At 37.8% G+C, this 20,102-nt stretch overlaps 1 protein-coding gene across 9 annotated transcripts in view; it reads right to left on the minus strand.

Annotated features, from left to right (window-relative positions):
- Window positions 1–20,102, minus strand: part of ZC3H12B (zinc finger CCCH-type containing 12B) — a 359,165-nt gene that overhangs the window by 14,130 nt on the left and 324,933 nt on the right. For all 9 annotated transcript variants that reach the window (XM_079124097.1, XM_079124095.1, XM_079124096.1 and 6 more), the window contains one exon: window positions 3,484–4,240. In XM_079124097.1, coding sequence (XP_078980223.1) covers window positions 3,484–4,088 — 605 coding nt within the window. In that variant the 5' untranslated portion in view covers window positions 4,089–4,240. The remainder of the gene's footprint in view (window positions 1–3,483; window positions 4,241–20,102) is intronic.

Raw genomic sequence — 20,102 nt, forward strand, 5'->3', positions numbered from 1 at the left:
CAGTATGTGAATCACAGGTACACCACTACTTCAAATGTTAAACAAATGCCATCAGTGGCAAACAAAGTATCATAATTTTAACATAGGCTTATCCAACACGCCAAGGAACAACATATGTTAACATGTAATTTGTCTAAGAAATACCAATCTCATGGTAAAGTTACAGCCAGCTAATGGGGAAAACTAAATTTAGATTAACAACAGTACCAAATTCATAAGTGGATTATAGCACTGAACTTTGACCATGTGAAATGTGATTGCAGAATAACTGGGATCTGTAGGTAACTTACTTGGCCAGATAAGAAAAGACACTAACAAGGACAGAGTTGGCATCTCTTCTTTTTTCCTGGTACAGGGTATTGAATTGTGGGTCTCACACATGAAAGGCAAGCATTCTACCACCAATCTACATCATTGGCTCTTTTTAACTTTTTTTATTTTAAGACAGGATCTTACTAAGTTGCCTAGGCTGGCCTTGAACTTTTGATCCACCTGCCTTAGCCTCCTAAGAAGGCATGATTTCAGGTGTGTGTCATGATGCCCAGCTCACAGTTGGTAATTAAAAAAATCACATGGTCCACTATGTACCATCTTAATATGCTGCTAAAATAAGGTTGAATTTTTTTTTTGCTTTATTAAACTCATGTAAGGTACCTCTAATTTAGCAAAGCAATGCATCGAGGCTGTAGAACAAAAGTTCATCTTCCTGTCAGAATGATAATTTGCTACTGGCATAAAGTAGATATGTAGAAACTAATTATCTATGTACTTAAGTCTCTTCACTATTTTTTACAAAGCAAAGTAACTATAGAGTGTCCTTCATCCTCAGGGATCCTCAAACAGAAGTCCCCAAACAAGGAAAATCTTGTATCACCATGAAATCAAAGTCCCTAAGAAGTCTGAGTTCTTTTCTTCCCCATCTCCAAAACACAAAACCCATTAATAAGGGCAGGTTTTGTGAAATAGGTCCAATCTTTCGTGTTGTGGGTAGTCTGGTGTGGTGAGAAATTGAGTTGGGCATGTCTTATACCCATTAACTACCCATTAACCTTAAGAATCACTCTAGCTTATGACTATTAGGAGAGGAGCAGAAATACTTTTTCTTTTCTTCTTTTTTTTAAACTTTTGAGTACAGAAATCATCCTCTGCTTTTAATTGATCCACTGCATCATTCTGACTGCTGTAATGCTGTGTTTAGGTCATTTAGCTTTCTTGTTCCTAAGCTTCTGGTTTCCCCTCATTAAAACAGGGATGATGTTTTGCCTGCTTTATACACCTAATTTTAAAAATTAGAAAATCTGTAAATATATTCTCTGCTACTAGTAGAAATGCCAAATACTCTTAAAAACATTAATAGCTACATAATACTGTATGATACTGTCAAAAGAGGATTAATGTCAGATTCTAAGCTTTGATGTGTATTACCTGTATAACCTGGAACAGCTATTTAATCTTTCTGAACCCCGATTCTCCTCACCTGCAAAACTGAAATGAATTAGTCCATCCTGGTGGGGTTTAAGTGAGGCTTAAATCACATGTGCAAAAAGACCTGGCATAAAATAGATATTCATAAATGTCAGTTTCTTTTATTCATTCAAAGCCTGAAGATTTAAGTTATAGTTCTCACTTTGCTACTTACAAGTTACATAAGTTAAGAGAGGTCACTTAAACTTTTGAGTTTCAGTTTTTACATCTGTAGGATAAAGTTGCTATGTGGATTAAACATGACTATATACTAAAATGTACTTCTAGATAGCCTGCTAAGCTATGACTGTATTCGGTAATGGTATGGTTCTTTTATTTTTTCCATACTGGGGATTGAACTCAGGGGGACTTTAACCACTGGGCCACATCCCCAGCTGTGCTTATATTTTAATTTTTGAGGCAGGATCTTACCAAGTTGCTTATGGCCTCACTAAATTGCTGAGACTGGCTTTGAACATGAAATCCTCCTGCCTCAGCCTCCTGAGCTGCTGAGATTACAGAAGTGTGCCACCCTGCCCAGGCAATGGTATAGTTCTTAAGACCTAACTTCTATCTCTCCTTCCTTGTACCTCTTTGGATGCACCCAATGCTGGGCCACATGCTATAGGAAAAATAAGGGAGGCATAAAGCAAGGTCCTTACCCTCAAAGACAAGGGGATAATAGAATTTAAAAATTTCCAGACTAAGGCTTATACTGTGTTATGATTTCATATGATTAAGGAGTTCAAGTGATTCCATCAAGCAATGGTGTACCTGAGAGAAAATAGGATCCTGATCATTGGACATTTGAAGCCAAGGCTGGATGACAATTCACTTGGAAAACAGAATTGATTGCTGAGGCTCTCTGATGTGAAATAAAAAATCATATAAGAGTATAAAATAAAATATATCAGCACTATTGATACTATATTAGTATCTTATTTCTGCTAGTATTATTAGTACTATATTAGTATCTCATTACACTTAGAGGCTTAAAATAACAACAAACTGTTCTCTTACAGTTCAAGGTTAGAAGTTTAAAATTAAGACATCGACAAGGCTGCATTCTTTCTGCAGTCCTCAGAAGAGAATCTCTTTGTCTTTTTCAGCTCCTAGAGGCTGTGCACATTTCTTGGCTCCTGGCCCCTTTCTTATATTCTTGATTCTTATTTCTTCCATTGCATCTCCTATTACTTATTCTTTTCCTGCTGTTCCTTCTAATAAGGCCCCTTGGGCTTACACTGGTTCACCTTGATGAAGGTTAATCTCTTTCTCTCAAGATCCTTAACATAAACATAACTGCAAAGTCCCTTTTGTCTTATATGATAATATTTTCATAGGTTCCAAGGATTAAGATGTGGACATCTTTGGGGTCTATTATCCAGTGTACTGCAGGTATTATAGCTCAGAAACAATCAATGGAATCAGAGAAATCAGAAAAATCTTTGTGGAGGTGGTGCAACTTGAAGGGTATGTCATTTTTGGGTTGGGAAATGACATGAACATAAGGAGAGGGTATAGAAATCAGCATAGTTTACCTGGAGACCATTAAAAAGGATAATATAAATGCAATAAGTATTATAGGTGTGATCAAATGGGAACAGGAAAAGGCCAGATCATAAGAATGTCAGACTTAGACAAGGGGATCCAGAATTGGTAGAAGAGCAATTGAGCATTACTGAAAGTTCCTAAGTAAACCTCCAAGTGAAATTATGAAAGCAGCATTTTCAGGATGATTAGTCTAGCCAAGTAAGGATGTAACAGCAGACCCCAAGAACTAAATGGTTATGTCTCCTCTGAAGCATCACTGATATCACAGGTGATTTCAAAACACCTGAAAATAAATTGGCAGCAATTTCAAAGGAAAGGGAAAAGTCAAGGACAGCATCATGATAGCCTCTGTCTACCTATAGGAATGCAAGACACAGACAACAACTAAGGGCCTCTTTTCAAAAGAATACAATTTCTATGAGCTTAGGAAAGATTTTTTTTAAGAGAGAAAAAATTCACTAGTCTTACCTCATAGCCACATTACTTCCATCAATGACAATTGGCCTCAAATTGTCACTATTGTCTATTTCATCTTCAAGAGACAATTCAGGGCTTGCAATCTCTCTGGAGCCAGGCCCACAGGGCGCTAATAGACTCAAGTTGACCTGCCCTTCTGAGTCACCTTTGTTCCCAAGTCTGACAAGCTCTGCCAATACATCATTTATAAGTGATTCTGGACCCAGTTTATTCAGCACTGATTGAATCTGTTCCTCAGCATAGCCCAGCTTTAGAGCAAAGTCCATCTTGGCTTGATATTCCTTCTCTATGTCGAGCTTACCATCCTGTAAAATGCTGCTCTGGGAGAAGCTTGGACGATCCAGGCAGGGTGATCGACAGAGCTGGCGATGTGGCTTGGAGGACATTTCCTTTCTCTTCAGCTGACCATCTCCAGGTTGGCAGCTGTTGTTGTTGCTGCTCTTAAGGCTCATCTGTTCAGGGTCACTCTCAGAGCTCATCCACTCTTCAGAATCAGCATTGCCCTGCTCTGTTCTGTCCTGTTTTGGATGCTGCTTCTCTTCCTTGGAGGCACTCTTTTCCATTTTTGGTGTCTCCACCGCAGCTGTGGCCGTCATCCCGTTTAGTGGATAGTCTGAGGTCTAATCAACTCTTTTTCTTTTTAGCCTGCCTGGAATCCATGTACAGTGGCATTCCTCTGTGGTAAAATGTGGTAGCAAAGGTCAAAATTTTGCCTGTTTGGTTTGGTATGTTCAGATGTTACCAGTCCCTACAAATAAACACACATGCCACAATCATCTTTAGTAAACTTCTGAAAAAGAATCTAATAGAGATGTTTCTTTGTAAAAAACTACAGGTTCTCTGTCATTTGATTTTTCGCCTTACAATGATTAGCCTTGCCTTACATTGAAAATAGTCTTTAATTCTAATAATTCTAGACAAAATATCAGTGGTGGCAATAATGCTATAATTTCCACATATACAAAAATACAGCTGACATTTTCATTTATCACTACAACTTTGAGAAAGAAAAACTATGCATTTCAGCAGGGTGCAGAAGTATATGCATGTCTGCAAGTGTGCACACGTGTGTGTGTGTGTGCGTTAGTACCTCCTTGGAAGGACTTTTTTTCTTCTTTTGTGTGAGGGAAGTGTTTCTAGATTTCTCAGCATATCCTTGCTAAGGCTGAAATCCACTCCTGAAGAGCATTTCCTCTTTAACATTACTCTTTGCAAAATATCAGGAATCTCATCAACTAAACAGACTGAAAAATGATTAAAATTGCTTTCAGACAACTGAAGTAGTCTGTAAGAGTAACAAACAGACATATTCCAGATGTAGAAGGTGGTATGCACACATTCCTGAATATATCTGTAGTATTATTTATTTATTTATTCATTTATTTTGAGATACTGGGGATTGGACCCAGGGGCACTCTACCACTGAGCTACAACCCCAGCTGTTTGCAATTTTTAATTTTGAGATAGGGTCTTGCCAAATTGTTCTCTGGTCTTAAACTTGGGATCCTCTTGCCTCAGCCTCCCAAGTTGTTGGGATTACAGGCATGTACCACTGCACTCCACTGCAGCCTCTTTTATTTATTGTAATTGCTAAACAAAAGGAGAAAATTGGTTGGCTACAGTGGTGCACGCCTTTAGTCTCAGCTACTCAGGAGGTTGTGGCAGGAGGATTGCTTGAACCCAGGAGTTTGGGGCCAGCCTGAGCAACAGACCAAGACCCCATCACTTAAAAAGGAGAAAACCAACTCAAATTGCATGATAAACCAGAACCTTTAAAAAAGAATATTAGTTACGGAAGAGAATTAGGGACAATTTTTATTACCACACTGTTCTCACCTACCTCATCTTTCCTGGCAGGTTTCAGTTATAACCTGTTTTCTTCTCTTTGAGTACTAGTTTTCTCATGTGTGTAAAATGAGGATATTGATAGCCATCTCACATAATTGTAAGGGTTACAATCCTTACAAGTGAGGAAAGTGCTTACCAAAGTGAACAGAACTCAGTAAGTTCTTAATCTATATAAAAGAGGAAGCAGGCAACAACAGGGTTTTTACAAAGACTGACAGGCAAGGCTGTAGACCTGTGAGTACTTAGGCACCAGCTGTACTCATTATTATAAACCAAGTTATCTATGTAACCAGTATATTGGGAATTTCCAGTTGTATCTCAATTCCATTTATACAAACAAGAAGAAAAACCACCAATATTATAACAACATTATGGATAACTGCATTCTTACTTCAGGAGTCACACTTGTAAATATATTTACATAGAAGTGACCCCTTAGAATTGACATTTAGTCAAGCATGTAATGGCTTCTGTAATAATTACACTATCACTTTTAACTTTAAAAATCCCCTTAATGAATTAGCGAAACACATTCATCTATTTCCTTTTCCATAAATCTTTGTTACTAAGTTCATTTCCAAATAAGTTCCTCATTTACTATCTGATATTTTATCCTTTCAAAAATAATTTTGGGCTATGCATGGTGGCACACGCCTGTAATGCCAACAGCTCAGGAGGATGAGGCATGAGGATTGTGATTTCAAAGCCACCCTCAGCAATGATGAAGCACTAAGCAACTCAGTGAGACCCTGTCTCTAAATAAGATACAAAACAGGGCTGGAGAGGTGGCTCAGTGATTGATTGTCCCTGAGTTCAGTGCCCGGTATGCTCCCCAAAATAATAATTTCTGGTGTACAAAGGACAGAGATTTTTCTCTTACATTTACTCAAAGCTCCAAAGTAGCAACTATTTATAGGACTCTATGTATACTTTTGGCAAATTAGAGGTACTTTTAAAAGATGAGTTCAATTGCTCTTAGCTAGTGGGTCATTGAATACTTTTCTCTTTTTCCACTATCCAATATTTAGCTCTATTTACCATGGCATTGGTGGGTTGGGAATGTAGCTCAGTGATAGAATGATTCCCTAGTATGGCTAAGGCCCCGGGTTCGATTCCCAGTACCCAGAAGCAAAATAAAACACATGCTGATATTGGTGTGAACACTTTCATCATGTTTATGAAGCTGTACAATAAGAGATTTAAATTTATGGAAAATCCCACAAAGATAGAGAACATTATTGAAATCACTATTTATTATTACGAAAGTTTACCACTTAATAAAATAGAAGAGAAACACATGACTTAGCATAAATAAATTTGCGTTTATCATCCAAAGCCATAAGCAAGAAGATTATCAGAAAAATGTTGATCATCTTTCCTAAAATATGTGTAGCTGTCATGTGTTTGTGTGTTTGTGCGTGTGTGTTTTGTTTTATAATGCAAACTTCTTGGGACAGGATAGCAGGAATGTCTTTTCATTCACAATAATTGTCACTGAGTGGCACTGACACTGTGGTAAGCCCCAGGGTTAGGAAGAGGAACCAGAACTGACTCTGTCCTCAAAGAACTCAAAAAATAGTAAAAAAAAAAAAGTTGACTAGACGCGGCCCTAGAAAGTGCTGAAACAGTTTCTTTAGAGGGGAAAAATTTGAATTACAAGTCAAGCTGGGACACTTTTGAGAATGAAGGGAGTGTTTACAAATAATTATGCCAGGACAGTTAGCATAAATTGGAGATGTTCCAAGAAACTTGGATGTATGTTTGATTACCCAAATCACTTGCATATTTCCACTGACATACATTCTGTGAAAACCCCTATCTCAGCAGGGTGGGAGGTAGGAGTGGTGGATAAAGAGATTAGGAAAGAATTCAAGAAGAATATTATATTTGAAGTTATTTACAGACTCATAAATAAATATATAAATAAATGCCAAAATATTTACTTAGTGCCAACATGTTAGAGCATGGAATATAAAACAGAACAAGGATATAGATCTCAAGGAACTTATAATGATGGTGGTGGGGATTGCAAACAGATAATAATCAAGTTACTATGTAATTATAAACTGTGGCTCAGTAATTTAATTGCTGAGTATAGGAAACTATGAGTTGACCCTTAAAGGAATAGTGATAATTTTCTGGGTGAAGAGGAATTTTTAAAATTATAAAGATGTAAAGATCAATATGATATAGTATGTTGGTCAACATCTCATGCCTAATATCACTAGTGAGGAAGCATAAATGAAAGCATTGAAGATATCTTAAAGAAAATAGTCACTTTTGCCCAAAAAGGAAGGTGAGTGCGCAGAAGAGCTTCAAAGATGATGTACTAGCTACTAACTTATGACAGATGTTTAAAATAGTTGTTTCTTTCACTGTTATTGAGTTTAAAAAAATCACAAATGGATGTGTTAAAGATTGGCATTCTTTGGAAAATCACATTAGTCAGAAAAAATTACAGGCCTGGGTGTAATTTGTTTTAAGAATCTAACAGCTTTGTCACCACGTGTTATAGGTACAGAGCTTGCCTATAACTTGCTTAAGAATATGATGAAGCAAATGATTGCAAACTTGCATCTGAGTTTTCAACAAGTAGAGAAACACATACAGGCAAAATCTTTAACAAATGACCTCAGGAAATTCCACCAAGCAATAAAGATCAGTCTTCTACTTTCTTCTCTCTTCCCCATTTCTTTCAGTATGAAACACAGTTCATTCAGTTTGCATTTGCACAGAGCCAATTTCCAAGATTAGTCTTCAGTTTCTACTAAAAATTCCACTTCATCTTTTTCAAAATCTATCAAAGGACAACTTATATGGAGATGTAAATATCTGACCATGTCTACTGATCTAAAACAATTGGAAATGTTCAAAAAGGTCCCTAATTAAAAAAAAAAATCCATAAAAGCAACAACAGGACTCAGGTTGTAGCTCAGTGATAGAGCCAAATCAATAACCGAATAGTAAAATTATTAATTATCTGTTTGTGGCTGAGCTGTCTGATTGTTGTGTTCAGGCAATGAATATTTCGATAGAGAGTTAGGGACACCTACTTAGACCAACTGTCCTCCCCTCCCCTTTGCAGCAATTTTTTCATAAAAGACACCCTTAAAGAAAGTACACATATCAAAGAGTCCCTGTGAGGAATTTTTGGTGCATCTCAGGTAATTGAAAAGTGGCTATAGTTCAATCATCATTAGAATACTTGTTTTTTTTTTCTCTGAACCAGACCACTCTTTTTAAAATTAGCTTTAAAGAGAATGAATCCACATTTATATTGTATCAAGCTATCACATTTTACTTTTAAAAGGATAAGTAGAATACATTTTTATGAAAATTTAGTAACTAATAAAACATGAACATTTATATTTGCATTACATCTTAGAGTCACCTAAGTTTTTGCACACAATGCTCTTAATCAATAGAGCTACATTATTACCTACAGAACCCAGATATGCGTTGTTATGACTTTCATATCCCACTTTCAATTCCTTATGTCAAACATATAAGTTAAAGAAGTTACACAAGTTCCAGGGAGAGAGTTAAAATGAAGGCTTTGCTTGGGAGGCAAAAGGGGTTGAAAACATTACATATTCTAAAAATTAAAAAGGCCCACATAAAAGCACTCTGAGAAAATCCAAAATCCAAATCTTCCCATTTTTATTTAGAGTAAATCAATCACAGACAACAATTATATCATAAAGAAGAAAACTATTTGCTTCATTGCTCCTTTAACCCTGAACTACGTTCACCTGTTTGTGCTCTTTTGAGTGGACTATAGTTAAGAATAGTTAGTAAAGAATTAAGGCTAAGAAATAGTATATTTTCTGTAGTTTGTAAAAATGGGACTTCCCTCTAGCAATGAAAGCACTCTGTTAACATTTCTGGTTTAATATTACTCTCCAAACAAAAGAGATTTTTTTCCATTTTATTTTTTTTTATCTTCAATGCATTCTCAATATTATATGTCACAGCCAAAATTGTTACAGCTAGAGCTAAAAACAACTGACCTTATTTAAAATTTAGGATTTGATTTCAAAGATCTTAAAGGCTTGCATGATTAAACTCTCAATTCTGATCCTACACTCACACATCAAATGGTGAAGCTTTAGACAAAGTATTTATAGATCGACAGACTGTCCACTCATCATTTTAGGACTTCAAACACAGTAGATACATAATGATTTATTTTCAAGATCCATTATATTGGGGCTAGGGCACTTGCCTAGCATGTGTGAGGCACTGGGTTTGATCCTCAGCACCACATAAAAATAAATAAAATAAAGATATTTTGTTCATCTACAACTAAGTTTTTTTTTAAATGATCCATTACATCCAGTTTTGGAATTGGTGCTCATTTTCCAACTACTTTACACTGACAGTTGTTTCACTATTAAGGACCTATGTCCATGGCACAAATAAAACACCTTGCAACACATCTTCTGTTGTCCTAATGCATCAAAACTACCTTTATAAATGTAAACTGGAGGGGTTTCAAGATGGCGGCCTAGAGGGTGGCTGCATTTCATGTTGCTCCAGGACTCAGGATTCAAAAGAGGAGATATTGAGAGACTTGGGACCAACTCAAAGCAGCCGGGTGACTCTCACCCGTTGGGAAGGCGTCCCGGATGGGACGGTGGTCCCGGAATGCAGGGAACTTTGTGAAGTAGAGCTGCCGGTGAGACACCCCTCCCCCCGCTGGAGCAGTGAACTCGGACAACTGGGAGCGCCGTAAAGGAGGCCGCTCAGCACAGCGCTGGGACTCGGAGCCACCACTGGGGCTCCGGCGGCTGCCCAGGGGAGGAGTGGCAAGGAGAGCTGTGTGGACTCAGAACACCGGGGCCTGCACTGAGGAGGAGGAGGAGGAGCGTGGCCGCTTGGATTCGGAGTGACTGCACCAGAGCTACAGGCAGTTGCAAGAGGAGAAGCTCCGTGGCGAGCTGTTTGGACTCGGACCACTTCTGAACCCCGGGGCCTGCCCGGAGGAGTAGGAGGAGGAGGAGGAACACGGCGGGTCGTTTGGACTCGCAGTGACTGCATTAGCGCTCCAGGCGGCTGCTCAGAGGAGAAGGCGAGTGGTGAGTTGTTTGGACTTAAAGTGACAGCTCCTGAACACAGGGGGGCTGCCTGGAGGAGAAGCATGGTGGGTCGCTTGGTCTTGAGTGGCCGCACCAGAGCTCCGGGCGGTTGCCCAGAGGACCCGTGCAGCGGGTCACATGGATTCAGAGCCACTCAGAGCGACTGCTCCTGAACACCTGGGGGGTTATCTGGAGAAGGAGGAGGAACAGGGAGGGTCACTTCGACTCGGAGTGATTGATTGCCCAGGGCTACGGGTGGTCGGTGGGAGGTGGAGGCACGCAGAGAGTTTCTTGGACTCCTAGTGACCGCACCAGAATACTGGGCGGCTGTCTGGAGGAAGAGGCGTGTGGCGGGTCTCTGGGACTCAGAGCAATTGTACAGGGCCCCAGGTGGCTGCTCAGAGGAGGGGCCGCATAGCCAGGCAATTAGGTGCAGATCAGGGTCCCAGGATCTAGGAGGCTTCTTGGTGGAAGAGCCGCACAGAGACAGGCTTAGGGCAGAGCGAAGGTTCCAGGCCTGCGGGCAGATTCTCTGAGGAGGGGCAGCCTAAGGAGACTCGTCTACGAAGGGTGAGGCTCCCAGGCCCAGGAGGTAGGGCCGGGCCCCTGGGAACTTTGCAGAGGAAGGCAGCCCAGCCCAGGCGGTAGCTGTAAATTGAGGGGAACCTCTAGGAGGGAACTGACCAGCAAGACCTCCCCACCGGGTGAGTCTTCCCTGCTGGGTGAGGTTTCCCCACAAGAATGGTAAAACCAGAGACTCAGGCCCAAACAGGCCTTGCCTCAGCCCGCAGCCTAGGTCCCCTTTGGATGACCATTGGTCAACAAGTGGAGGCACCTCTGCCCACTAGCAGGGATTATACCCCACCTGAAGGCCACCACTCCTAGAGAGGCAGCTTCCTTGTGGAGCACCACATTATCAACTTCCTCCAAGACTTCAGCCTACCGAAGGATAAGGGGGGATATATGTAGAAATCTTCAGGAACATTGTAAGTCAGTAGAGGAAATCTGCAATATCTCAGCGGTCCACTGATACCTGAACAATATGAGAAAACAAGGAAAGAAAATGCTGCAAACAAATCTAGATGTTACATCAATAAAACCCAATGACAGCATGGCAGAAGAAATGACAGAAAAGGAGTTCAGAATGTACATAATTACAATGATCAGGGAAGCAAACGATGAGATGAAAGAGCAAATGCAGGAATTGAATGATCGCACCAATCGACAGCTAAAAGAGCAAATACAGGAAGCAAAAGATCATTTCAATAAAGAGTTAGAGATATTGAAAAAAAAACCAAACAGAAATCCTTGACATGAAGGAAACAATAAACCAAATTAAGAACTCCATAGAAAGCATATCCAATAGGATAGAACACCTGGAAGACAGAACCTCAGACATTGAAGACAAAATATTTAACCTTGAAAACAAAGTTGAACAAACAGAGAAGATGGTAAGAAATCATGAACAGAATCTACAAGAACTATGGGATATCATGAAAAGGCCAAATTTAAGAATTATTGGGATTGAGGAAGGCCTAGAGAAACAAGCCAAAGGAATGAACAATTTATTCAATGAAATAATATCAGAAAAATTCCCAAATCTGAAGAATGAAATGGAAAATCAAGTTCAAGAGGCTTATAGGACTCCAAATACACAAAATTACAACAGACCCACACCAAGGCACATTATAATGAAAATACCTAACATACAAAATAAAGACAGAATTTTAAAGGCTGTGAGAGAAAAGAACCAAATTGCATTCAGGGGGAAACCAATACGGATATCAGCAGATTTTTCAATCCAGACCCTAAAAGCTAGAAGGGCCTGGAACAACATTTTTCAAGCCCTGAAAGAAAACGGATGCCAACCAAGAATCTTATACCCAGCAAAACTTACCTTCAAATTTGACGATGAAATAAAATCCTTCCATGATAAACAAAAGCTAAAAGAATTTACAAAAAGAAAGCCAGCATTACAGAACATTCTCAGCAAAACATTCCATGAGGAAGAGATGAAAAACAAAGAAGCAAATCAGCAAAGGGAGGAATTATCCTAAAGGAATTGTCAAATAAAGGAGGAAACAAGTTGTGTCAAACAAATAAATAAATTTAAAAAATGAACCAAATGACCGGGAAATCAAATCATATCTCAATAATAACCCTGAACGTTAATGGCCTGAATTCATCAATCAAAAGACATAGACTGGCAGATTGGATTAAAAAGAAAGATCCAACAATATGTTGCCTGCAAGAGACTCACCTCATAGAAAAAGATACCCATAGACTAAAGGTGAAAGGATGGGGAAAAACATACCATGCACATGGACTCAGCAAAAAAGCTGGAGTATCCATCCTCATTTCCGATAATGTGGACTTCAAGCCAAAGTTAGTCAGAAAGGATAAAGATGGTCATTTCATACTGCTTAAGGGAAGCATAAATCAGCAAGATATAACAATCATAAACATCTATGCACCAAACAGTGGCTCATCCATGTATGTCAAACAAATCCTTCTCAATTTCAGAAACCAAATAGACCATAACATAATAATACTAGGTGATTTTAACACGCCTCTCTCACCACTGGACAGATCTTCCAGACAAAAATTGAACAAAGAAACCATAGATCTCAATAACACAATCAATAATTTAGACTTAACAGACATTTATAGAATATACCATCCAACCAAGAGCGAATATACTTTCTTCTCAGCAGCACATGGATCCTTCTCTAAAACAGACCATATATTATGCCACAAAGCTAATGTTAGCAAATACAAGAAGATAGAGACACTAGCATGTATTCTATCAGATCATAATGGATTGAAGTTAGAAATAAATGAAAGAGTAAAACACAGAAACTATTCCAACATCTGGAGATTAAACAATATGCTATTATATGATGAATGGATAACAGAAGATATTAGGAAGGAAATTAAAAAATTCTTAGAGGTAAATGAGAACAAAGAAACATCATACCAAAATCTCTGGGACACTATGAAAGCTCTACTTAGAGGGAAATTTATTTCATGGAGCACATTTAATAAAAGAAGTAAAACTCAACAAATAAATGACCTAACACTACAGCTCAAAGCCCTAGAAAAAGAAGAACAGAACAGCACCAAAGGTAGTAGAAGACAGGAAATAGTTAAACTCAGAGCTGAAATCAACGAAATTGAAACAAAAGAAACAATACAAAAAATTGACAAAATAAATAGTTGGTTCTTCGAAAAAATAAACAAAATTGATAAACCTTTATCCACACTAACAAAGAGAAGACGAGAGAAAACCCAAATCACTAAAATTCGGAATGAACAAGGAAATATCACAACAGACAGGATTGAAATACAAAACATAATTAGAAGCTATTTTGAAAATCTATACTCCAACAAAATAGAAAATTTTGAAGACATCAACAGGTTTCTAGAGACATATGAATTGCCTAAACTGAATGAGGAGGACATAAACAATTTAAATAGACCAATTTCAAGTACTGAAATAGAAGTCATCAAAAGCCTACCAACAAAGAAAAGTCCAGGACCAGATGGGTTCTCAGCCGAGTTCTACAAAACCTTTAATGAAGAGCTCATTCCAATACTTCTCAAAGTATTCCATAAAATAGAAGAGGAGGGAACCCTCCCAAACTCATTCTATGAAGCCAATATCACACTGATACCTAAACCAGACAGAGACTCATCAAGGAAAGAAAATTTCAGACCAATATCCTTAATGAACATCAACGCAAAAATTCTCAACAAAATTTTAGCAAATTGCATACAAAAACATATTAAAAAGATAGTGCACCATGATCAAGTGGGTTTCATCCCAGGGATGCAAGGTTGGTTCAACATCAGGATATCAATAAATGTAATTCACCATATTAATAGACTTAAAGTCAAGAATCACATGATTATTTCAATAGATGCAGAAAAAGCATTTGATAAAATACAGCACCCCTTCATGCTCAAAACACTAGAAAAAATAGGGATAGTGGGAACATTCCTTAACATTGTAAAGGCCATTTATGCTAAGCCCCTGGCTAATATCATTCTAAATGGTGAAAAACTGAAAGCATTCCCCCTAAAAACTGGAACAAGGCAGGGATGCCCTCTTTCACCACTTCTATTCAACATCGTTCTTGAGACTCTGGCCAGAGCAATTAGACAAACCAAAGAAATTAAAGGGATACGAATTGGAAAAGAAGAACTCAAACTATCCCTGTTCGCTGATGACATGATTATATATTTAGAGGAACCTGGAAATTCCACCAGAAAACTCTTAGAACTCATAAGTGAATTCAGTAAAGTAGCAGGTTACAAGATCAATGCCCATAAATGCAACGCATTTTTATACATAAGTGATGAATCTTCAGAAGGAGAAATTAGGAAAACTACCCCATTCACAATAGCCTCAAAAAAAATAAAATACTTGGGAATCAATCTCACAAAAGAGGTGAAAGACCTCTACAATGAGAACTATACAACACTAAAGAAAGAAATTAAAGAACACCTTAGAAGATGGAAAGATCTTCCATGTTCTTGGATAGGAAGAATTAATATTGTCAAAATGGCCATACTACCTAAAGTGCTATACAAGTTCAATGCAATTCCAATTAAAATCGCAATGACATACCTTACAGAAATAGAGCAAGCAATTATGAAATTCATCTGGAAGAATAAGAAACCCAGAATAGCTAAAGCAATCCTTAGCAGGAAGAGTGAAACAGGGGGTATTGCAATACCAGATTTTCAACTCTACTACAAAGCAATAGTAACAAAAACGGCATGATATTGGTACCAAAATAGAAAGGTAGATCAATGGTACAGAATAGAGGACACGGACACAAACCCAAATAAATACAATTTTCTCATACTAGACAAAGGTGCCAAAAATATGCAATGGAGAAAAGATAGCCTCTTCAACAAATGGTGCTGGGAGAATTGGAAATCCATATGCAACAGAATGAAACTAAACCCATATCTCTCACCATGCACAAAACTAAACTCAAAATGGATTAAGGACCTCGGAATCAGACCAGAGACCCTGCAGATTATAGAAGAAAAAGTAGGTCCAAATCTTCACCTTGTTGGTCTAGGATCAGACTTCCTTAACAGGACTCCCATAGCACAAGAAATAAAAGCTAGAATCAACCACTGGGATAGATTCAAACTAAAAAGCTTTCTCTCAGCAAAGGAAACTATCAGCAATGCGAAGAAAGAGCCTACAGAGTGGGAGAATATCTTTGCCAATCATACTTCAGATAGAGCACTAATCTCCAGAATCTATAAGCAACTCAAAAAACTCTACTCCAAGAATTCAAATAATCCAGTCGACAAATGGGCTAAGGAAATGAATAGACACTTCACAGAAGAAGATCTGCAAGCAATCAACAAACATATGGAAAAATGTTCAACATCTCTAGTAATAAGAGAAATGCAAATCAAAACCACCCTAAGATTCCATCTCACCCCAATTAGAATGGCGATTATCAAGAATACGAGCAACAACAGGTGTTGGCGAGGATGTGGGGAGAAAGGTACACTCATACATTGCTGGTGGGGCTGCAAATTAGTGCAGCCACTCTGGAAAGCAGTGTGGAGATTCCTTAGAAAACTTGGAATGGACCCTCCATTTGACCCAGGTATCCCACTCCTTGGCCTATACCCAAAGGACTTAAAATCAGCATACTACAGAGATACAGCCACATCAATGTTCATAGCTGCTCAATTCACAATAGCCAGACTGCGGAACCAACCTAGATGCCCTTCATTTGATGAGTGGATAAAGAAACTGTGGTATATATATACAATGGAATATTACTCTGCCATAAAGAACAATAAAATTATGGCATTTGCAGGCAAATGGATGAAATTGGAGAATATCATGCTAAGTGAGATAAGCCAATCTCAAAAAGCCAAAGGATGAATGATATCGCTAGTAAGTGGAGGATGACACATAATGGGGGGGAGGGAAGGGTTAGTGTTAGGGTTAGAGTTAGGGTTAGGGAGGGGGGCAAGTATGGATGAAGGAAGTACTGTATAGAGGGTAAAGAGGGATGGGAGGGGTGGGGGGAAGGGAAAAAATAACAGAATGAATCATACAACATTACTCTATGTAAATTTATGATTACACAAATGGTACGCCTTTACGCCATGTACAAGTAGAGAAGCAACATGTATCCCATTTGTTTACAATAAAAAAAATAAATAAATGTAAACTGAATTTATACTGAATTTATTCTCTTCTACACAAAAATATTTTCAGTGCTTAATATTCCAAAATGAAAGGATACTGTAGGTTACATAACTGTTTTCTTTTTCTATATATAAAGGTCTAGGGAAGATCAGCTGAAATTCATGTGGGGAAGCTGCATCATATACTCTAGGAGAAAATCTCGGCTAGAGCTAATTGTGCAATGAACGTGTATTCTCTGTACACTAGTGATGGTGGGAGAATAATTATGAAAGGGGTTTCTTCAAAGACCATGTCGACTTCTGAGTCATTAGTGGAGTTTCTTTCTCTCTCTCTTTCTTATCCCCCTTTTCCCTCCTCCCTCTCCTTTATATTTCTTTCTGTTCTACCCTTCCCCACCCCAACACTCTTTTGGTAAAAAACAAAGGGAAATATGGATGTGTCATCGAATACTCACAGTGAATTAAAAAAAAAATAGTGCCTTTCTTGTGACTTTAATAGCAATAAACATCCTGAGCACCCCATTCAGTTAACAAAACTGGGCTTGATCCTTCCTGATTATCTCCTATTTGATTGTTTTGCAAAACAAGTGGGAAAGGGTATAACCTATTTTCTTTTTTCATGCTCAAGCTGTTAGACTAAAACAAGAAAGGACAAAGTGACAAGGAAAATTCTGAGGAGTAGCTGCCACCTTATAGCATGCTGTCTTATCAGCTTGATTGAATTTTGGTAAGCTCCCCAAATATCCAAGATAAAATTTGAGATGTATTAGGAGGCAAATGGGAATAGAAGAGAAAGGGGGAATAGAAGGGTCTCAAAGGTTACTAGTCTCTCGTAAGTCCTCATTCACTTCCTTTCTCAAACAGTTATGTATTGTTTTTCTAATGCCTTTTCCCTTACTCTATTATTTCTCCTCCATGTCTTTCTTTTGCATTTATTGAATATTTTAAAATATAACATTTATATTTCATTTTTTTCACTATTTTTAAATTGATAATTTATTGGTTATTTTAGTACATCGCATAAGTTTTTTTTGCTTTAAATAATTCTTTTTTAAACTTTACTACTTTATTATTATAATTATTTGGTATTGGGGATTGAACCCAGGGGTACTTAACCACTGAGTCACATCCTCAGCCCTTTTATATATTTTATTTAGGGATAGGGTCTCACTGAGTTGCTTAGGGCCTCCCTAAGTTGCTGAGGCTGGCTTTGAACTTGTGATCCTTCTGTCTCAGCCTCCCAAGCCTCTGGGATTACAGGCTTGCTCCACTGTACCCGGCTACTTTGTGGTTTTATTGGTACATCATAATTATACATAATAGTGGTATTCATTGTGACATATTTGTACATGCACATAATTTCATCAATTTCATTCATCCCCTTCTCCATCCCCTGTTCTCCCTTCTATATTTGTGAGATCCCTTTTTAATTCCTTTTTTCTTTTTGTGTCTGCATATGAGAGGAAACATTCAACCCTTGACTTTCTGAGTTTGGCTTATTTTACTTAGCATAATGTTCTCCAGTTCCATCCATTTACCAGAAAATGACATAGTTGCATTTTTCTTTATGGCTCAGTAAAACTACAATTTCATTATCCATCTATCTGTTGGTGGACATCTAGTCTGATTTCATAAATTGGCTACTGTGAATTGTGCTGCTATAAACATACGTTTGCTTATTTCACTATAGTATGTTTATTTTAGTTTTTTGGATAAATACCAAGGAATGGGATAGCTGGATTATATGGTGGTTCCATTGCTAGTGTTTTGGGGAATCTCAATTGACTTCCATAGTAGTCTAATTGAACTAATTTGCAATCCCACCAACAATGTCTAAGAGTATCTTTTTCTCTGAATTCTTGCCAGCATCTATTGTTACTTGCATTCTTTGATGGCTGCCAGTCTAACTGAAGTGAGATGAATGAAGTCTTAGTGTGGTTTTGATTTGTATTTCCCTGACTGCTAAGGATGTTAAACGTTTTTTCATGTATTTTGTGGCCATTTGTATTTCTTTTAGAAGTGTCTGTTTAGTTCATATTCATTTTTTCTTTGGGTTATTTGTTTTTTTGTGGTAATTTTATGTTTGTTTTTATTTTAAAAGTTAATACATTACAGAAAAAATAAAAACACAAGGAAAGAACAAAGTCATCCAGTCACAAGCAACTTAGTCGGACGTGTCTCTCCAGGTTGTGCATATACATATACAACATCCCATTTCGTGTGATTGAGATCATAGTGTGTATCATGTTTTTCCACACATCATGAATATTTACCAATTCAAAATCCAAAAGCTATATGAATATTTTTGATAACCAAAAATACATCACACCAACTTATTGTGTTACAAAAAATTGTAATCCTTTACTTGGGGGTGTGGTAAGTTTTTTTGGTTATTTATTCTAGATATTAGTCCCCTGTAGGAAGAGTAACTGGCAAGGATTTTCTATCATTCTGTAGTCTGTCTCCTCACTCTGTTCATTATTTTCTTTACTCTGAAGACACTTTTTAAATTGATGTTATCCTACTTATTGATTTTTGGTTTTTATTTCTTGAGCTTTAGGACTCTTACTAAGGAAGTCAGTGCTTACACCTATACATTGGAATGTTGACTCTGTTATTCTTTTCTAGCCATCTCAGAGATTCTGGTCTAATTTATAGTTCTTTGATACACTTTGAGTTGACTTTTGTGCATTTACATCTTAATTTATCAGAATATATTCCCTTTTCTCCCTTCATACACACACACACACACACACACACACACATATGTATCCATATAGACATATATATGCATACATATATATAATTTGTGTGTACACACAACATATATATGCTATATATATGCACATCTATATAATCCAGAAACATTACAAAAGCAGGAATCCATTTTTATAGTTATTACTTTATTATCTACATTCATTTCCCATAGTCCATACGGCTTTGCTGTCATCCACCTTTTTTGTACTCTTATTGGCAAATATATTACATGTGTTATATTTCTCCTTGTTTTAGGTTCAACAATACATTCTATACATATTATTTATATGTTTGCAATTTAAATCAGTTGAGAAAAGGGGAAATATGCATTCATAGTGTATTTTATAATTAATTAACTTTACTGGTATTTTTGTTGTATGAATTCCAATTACCATCTGTGATCCTTGCTCTCAGGTTGAAGAACTTCCTTTAATATTTTTTTGTAAGGTTGGTTTATGTGGGGAGCCATCTATGACTGACAAATCCAGGCCTGGTGAGCTGTCAGACACGGAAATCTGTTTTTCAGGAACTGGCAATCATTGAGAGATTGCTCCCAATGGTCTGATGCATGTGGTATCTTTGCAGAGTGGTTCACCACTGTGCAATGCATACCATGGATGTATCACATGACCTGCTAGAGCAAATGGCTTCCTTAACTCCACCCCATCCTGTTCCTCACAGGAGAAGCTCCCCCTGGTCCTTCTTTTACCTGTATGACTATAAATAAAGGACAGG

Source organism: Sciurus vulgaris (genome assembly GCF_902686455.1).
Source record: "Sciurus vulgaris genome assembly, chromosome: X".
In the NCBI taxonomy this organism is placed as follows: domain Eukaryota; kingdom Metazoa; phylum Chordata; class Mammalia; order Rodentia; family Sciuridae; genus Sciurus; species Sciurus vulgaris.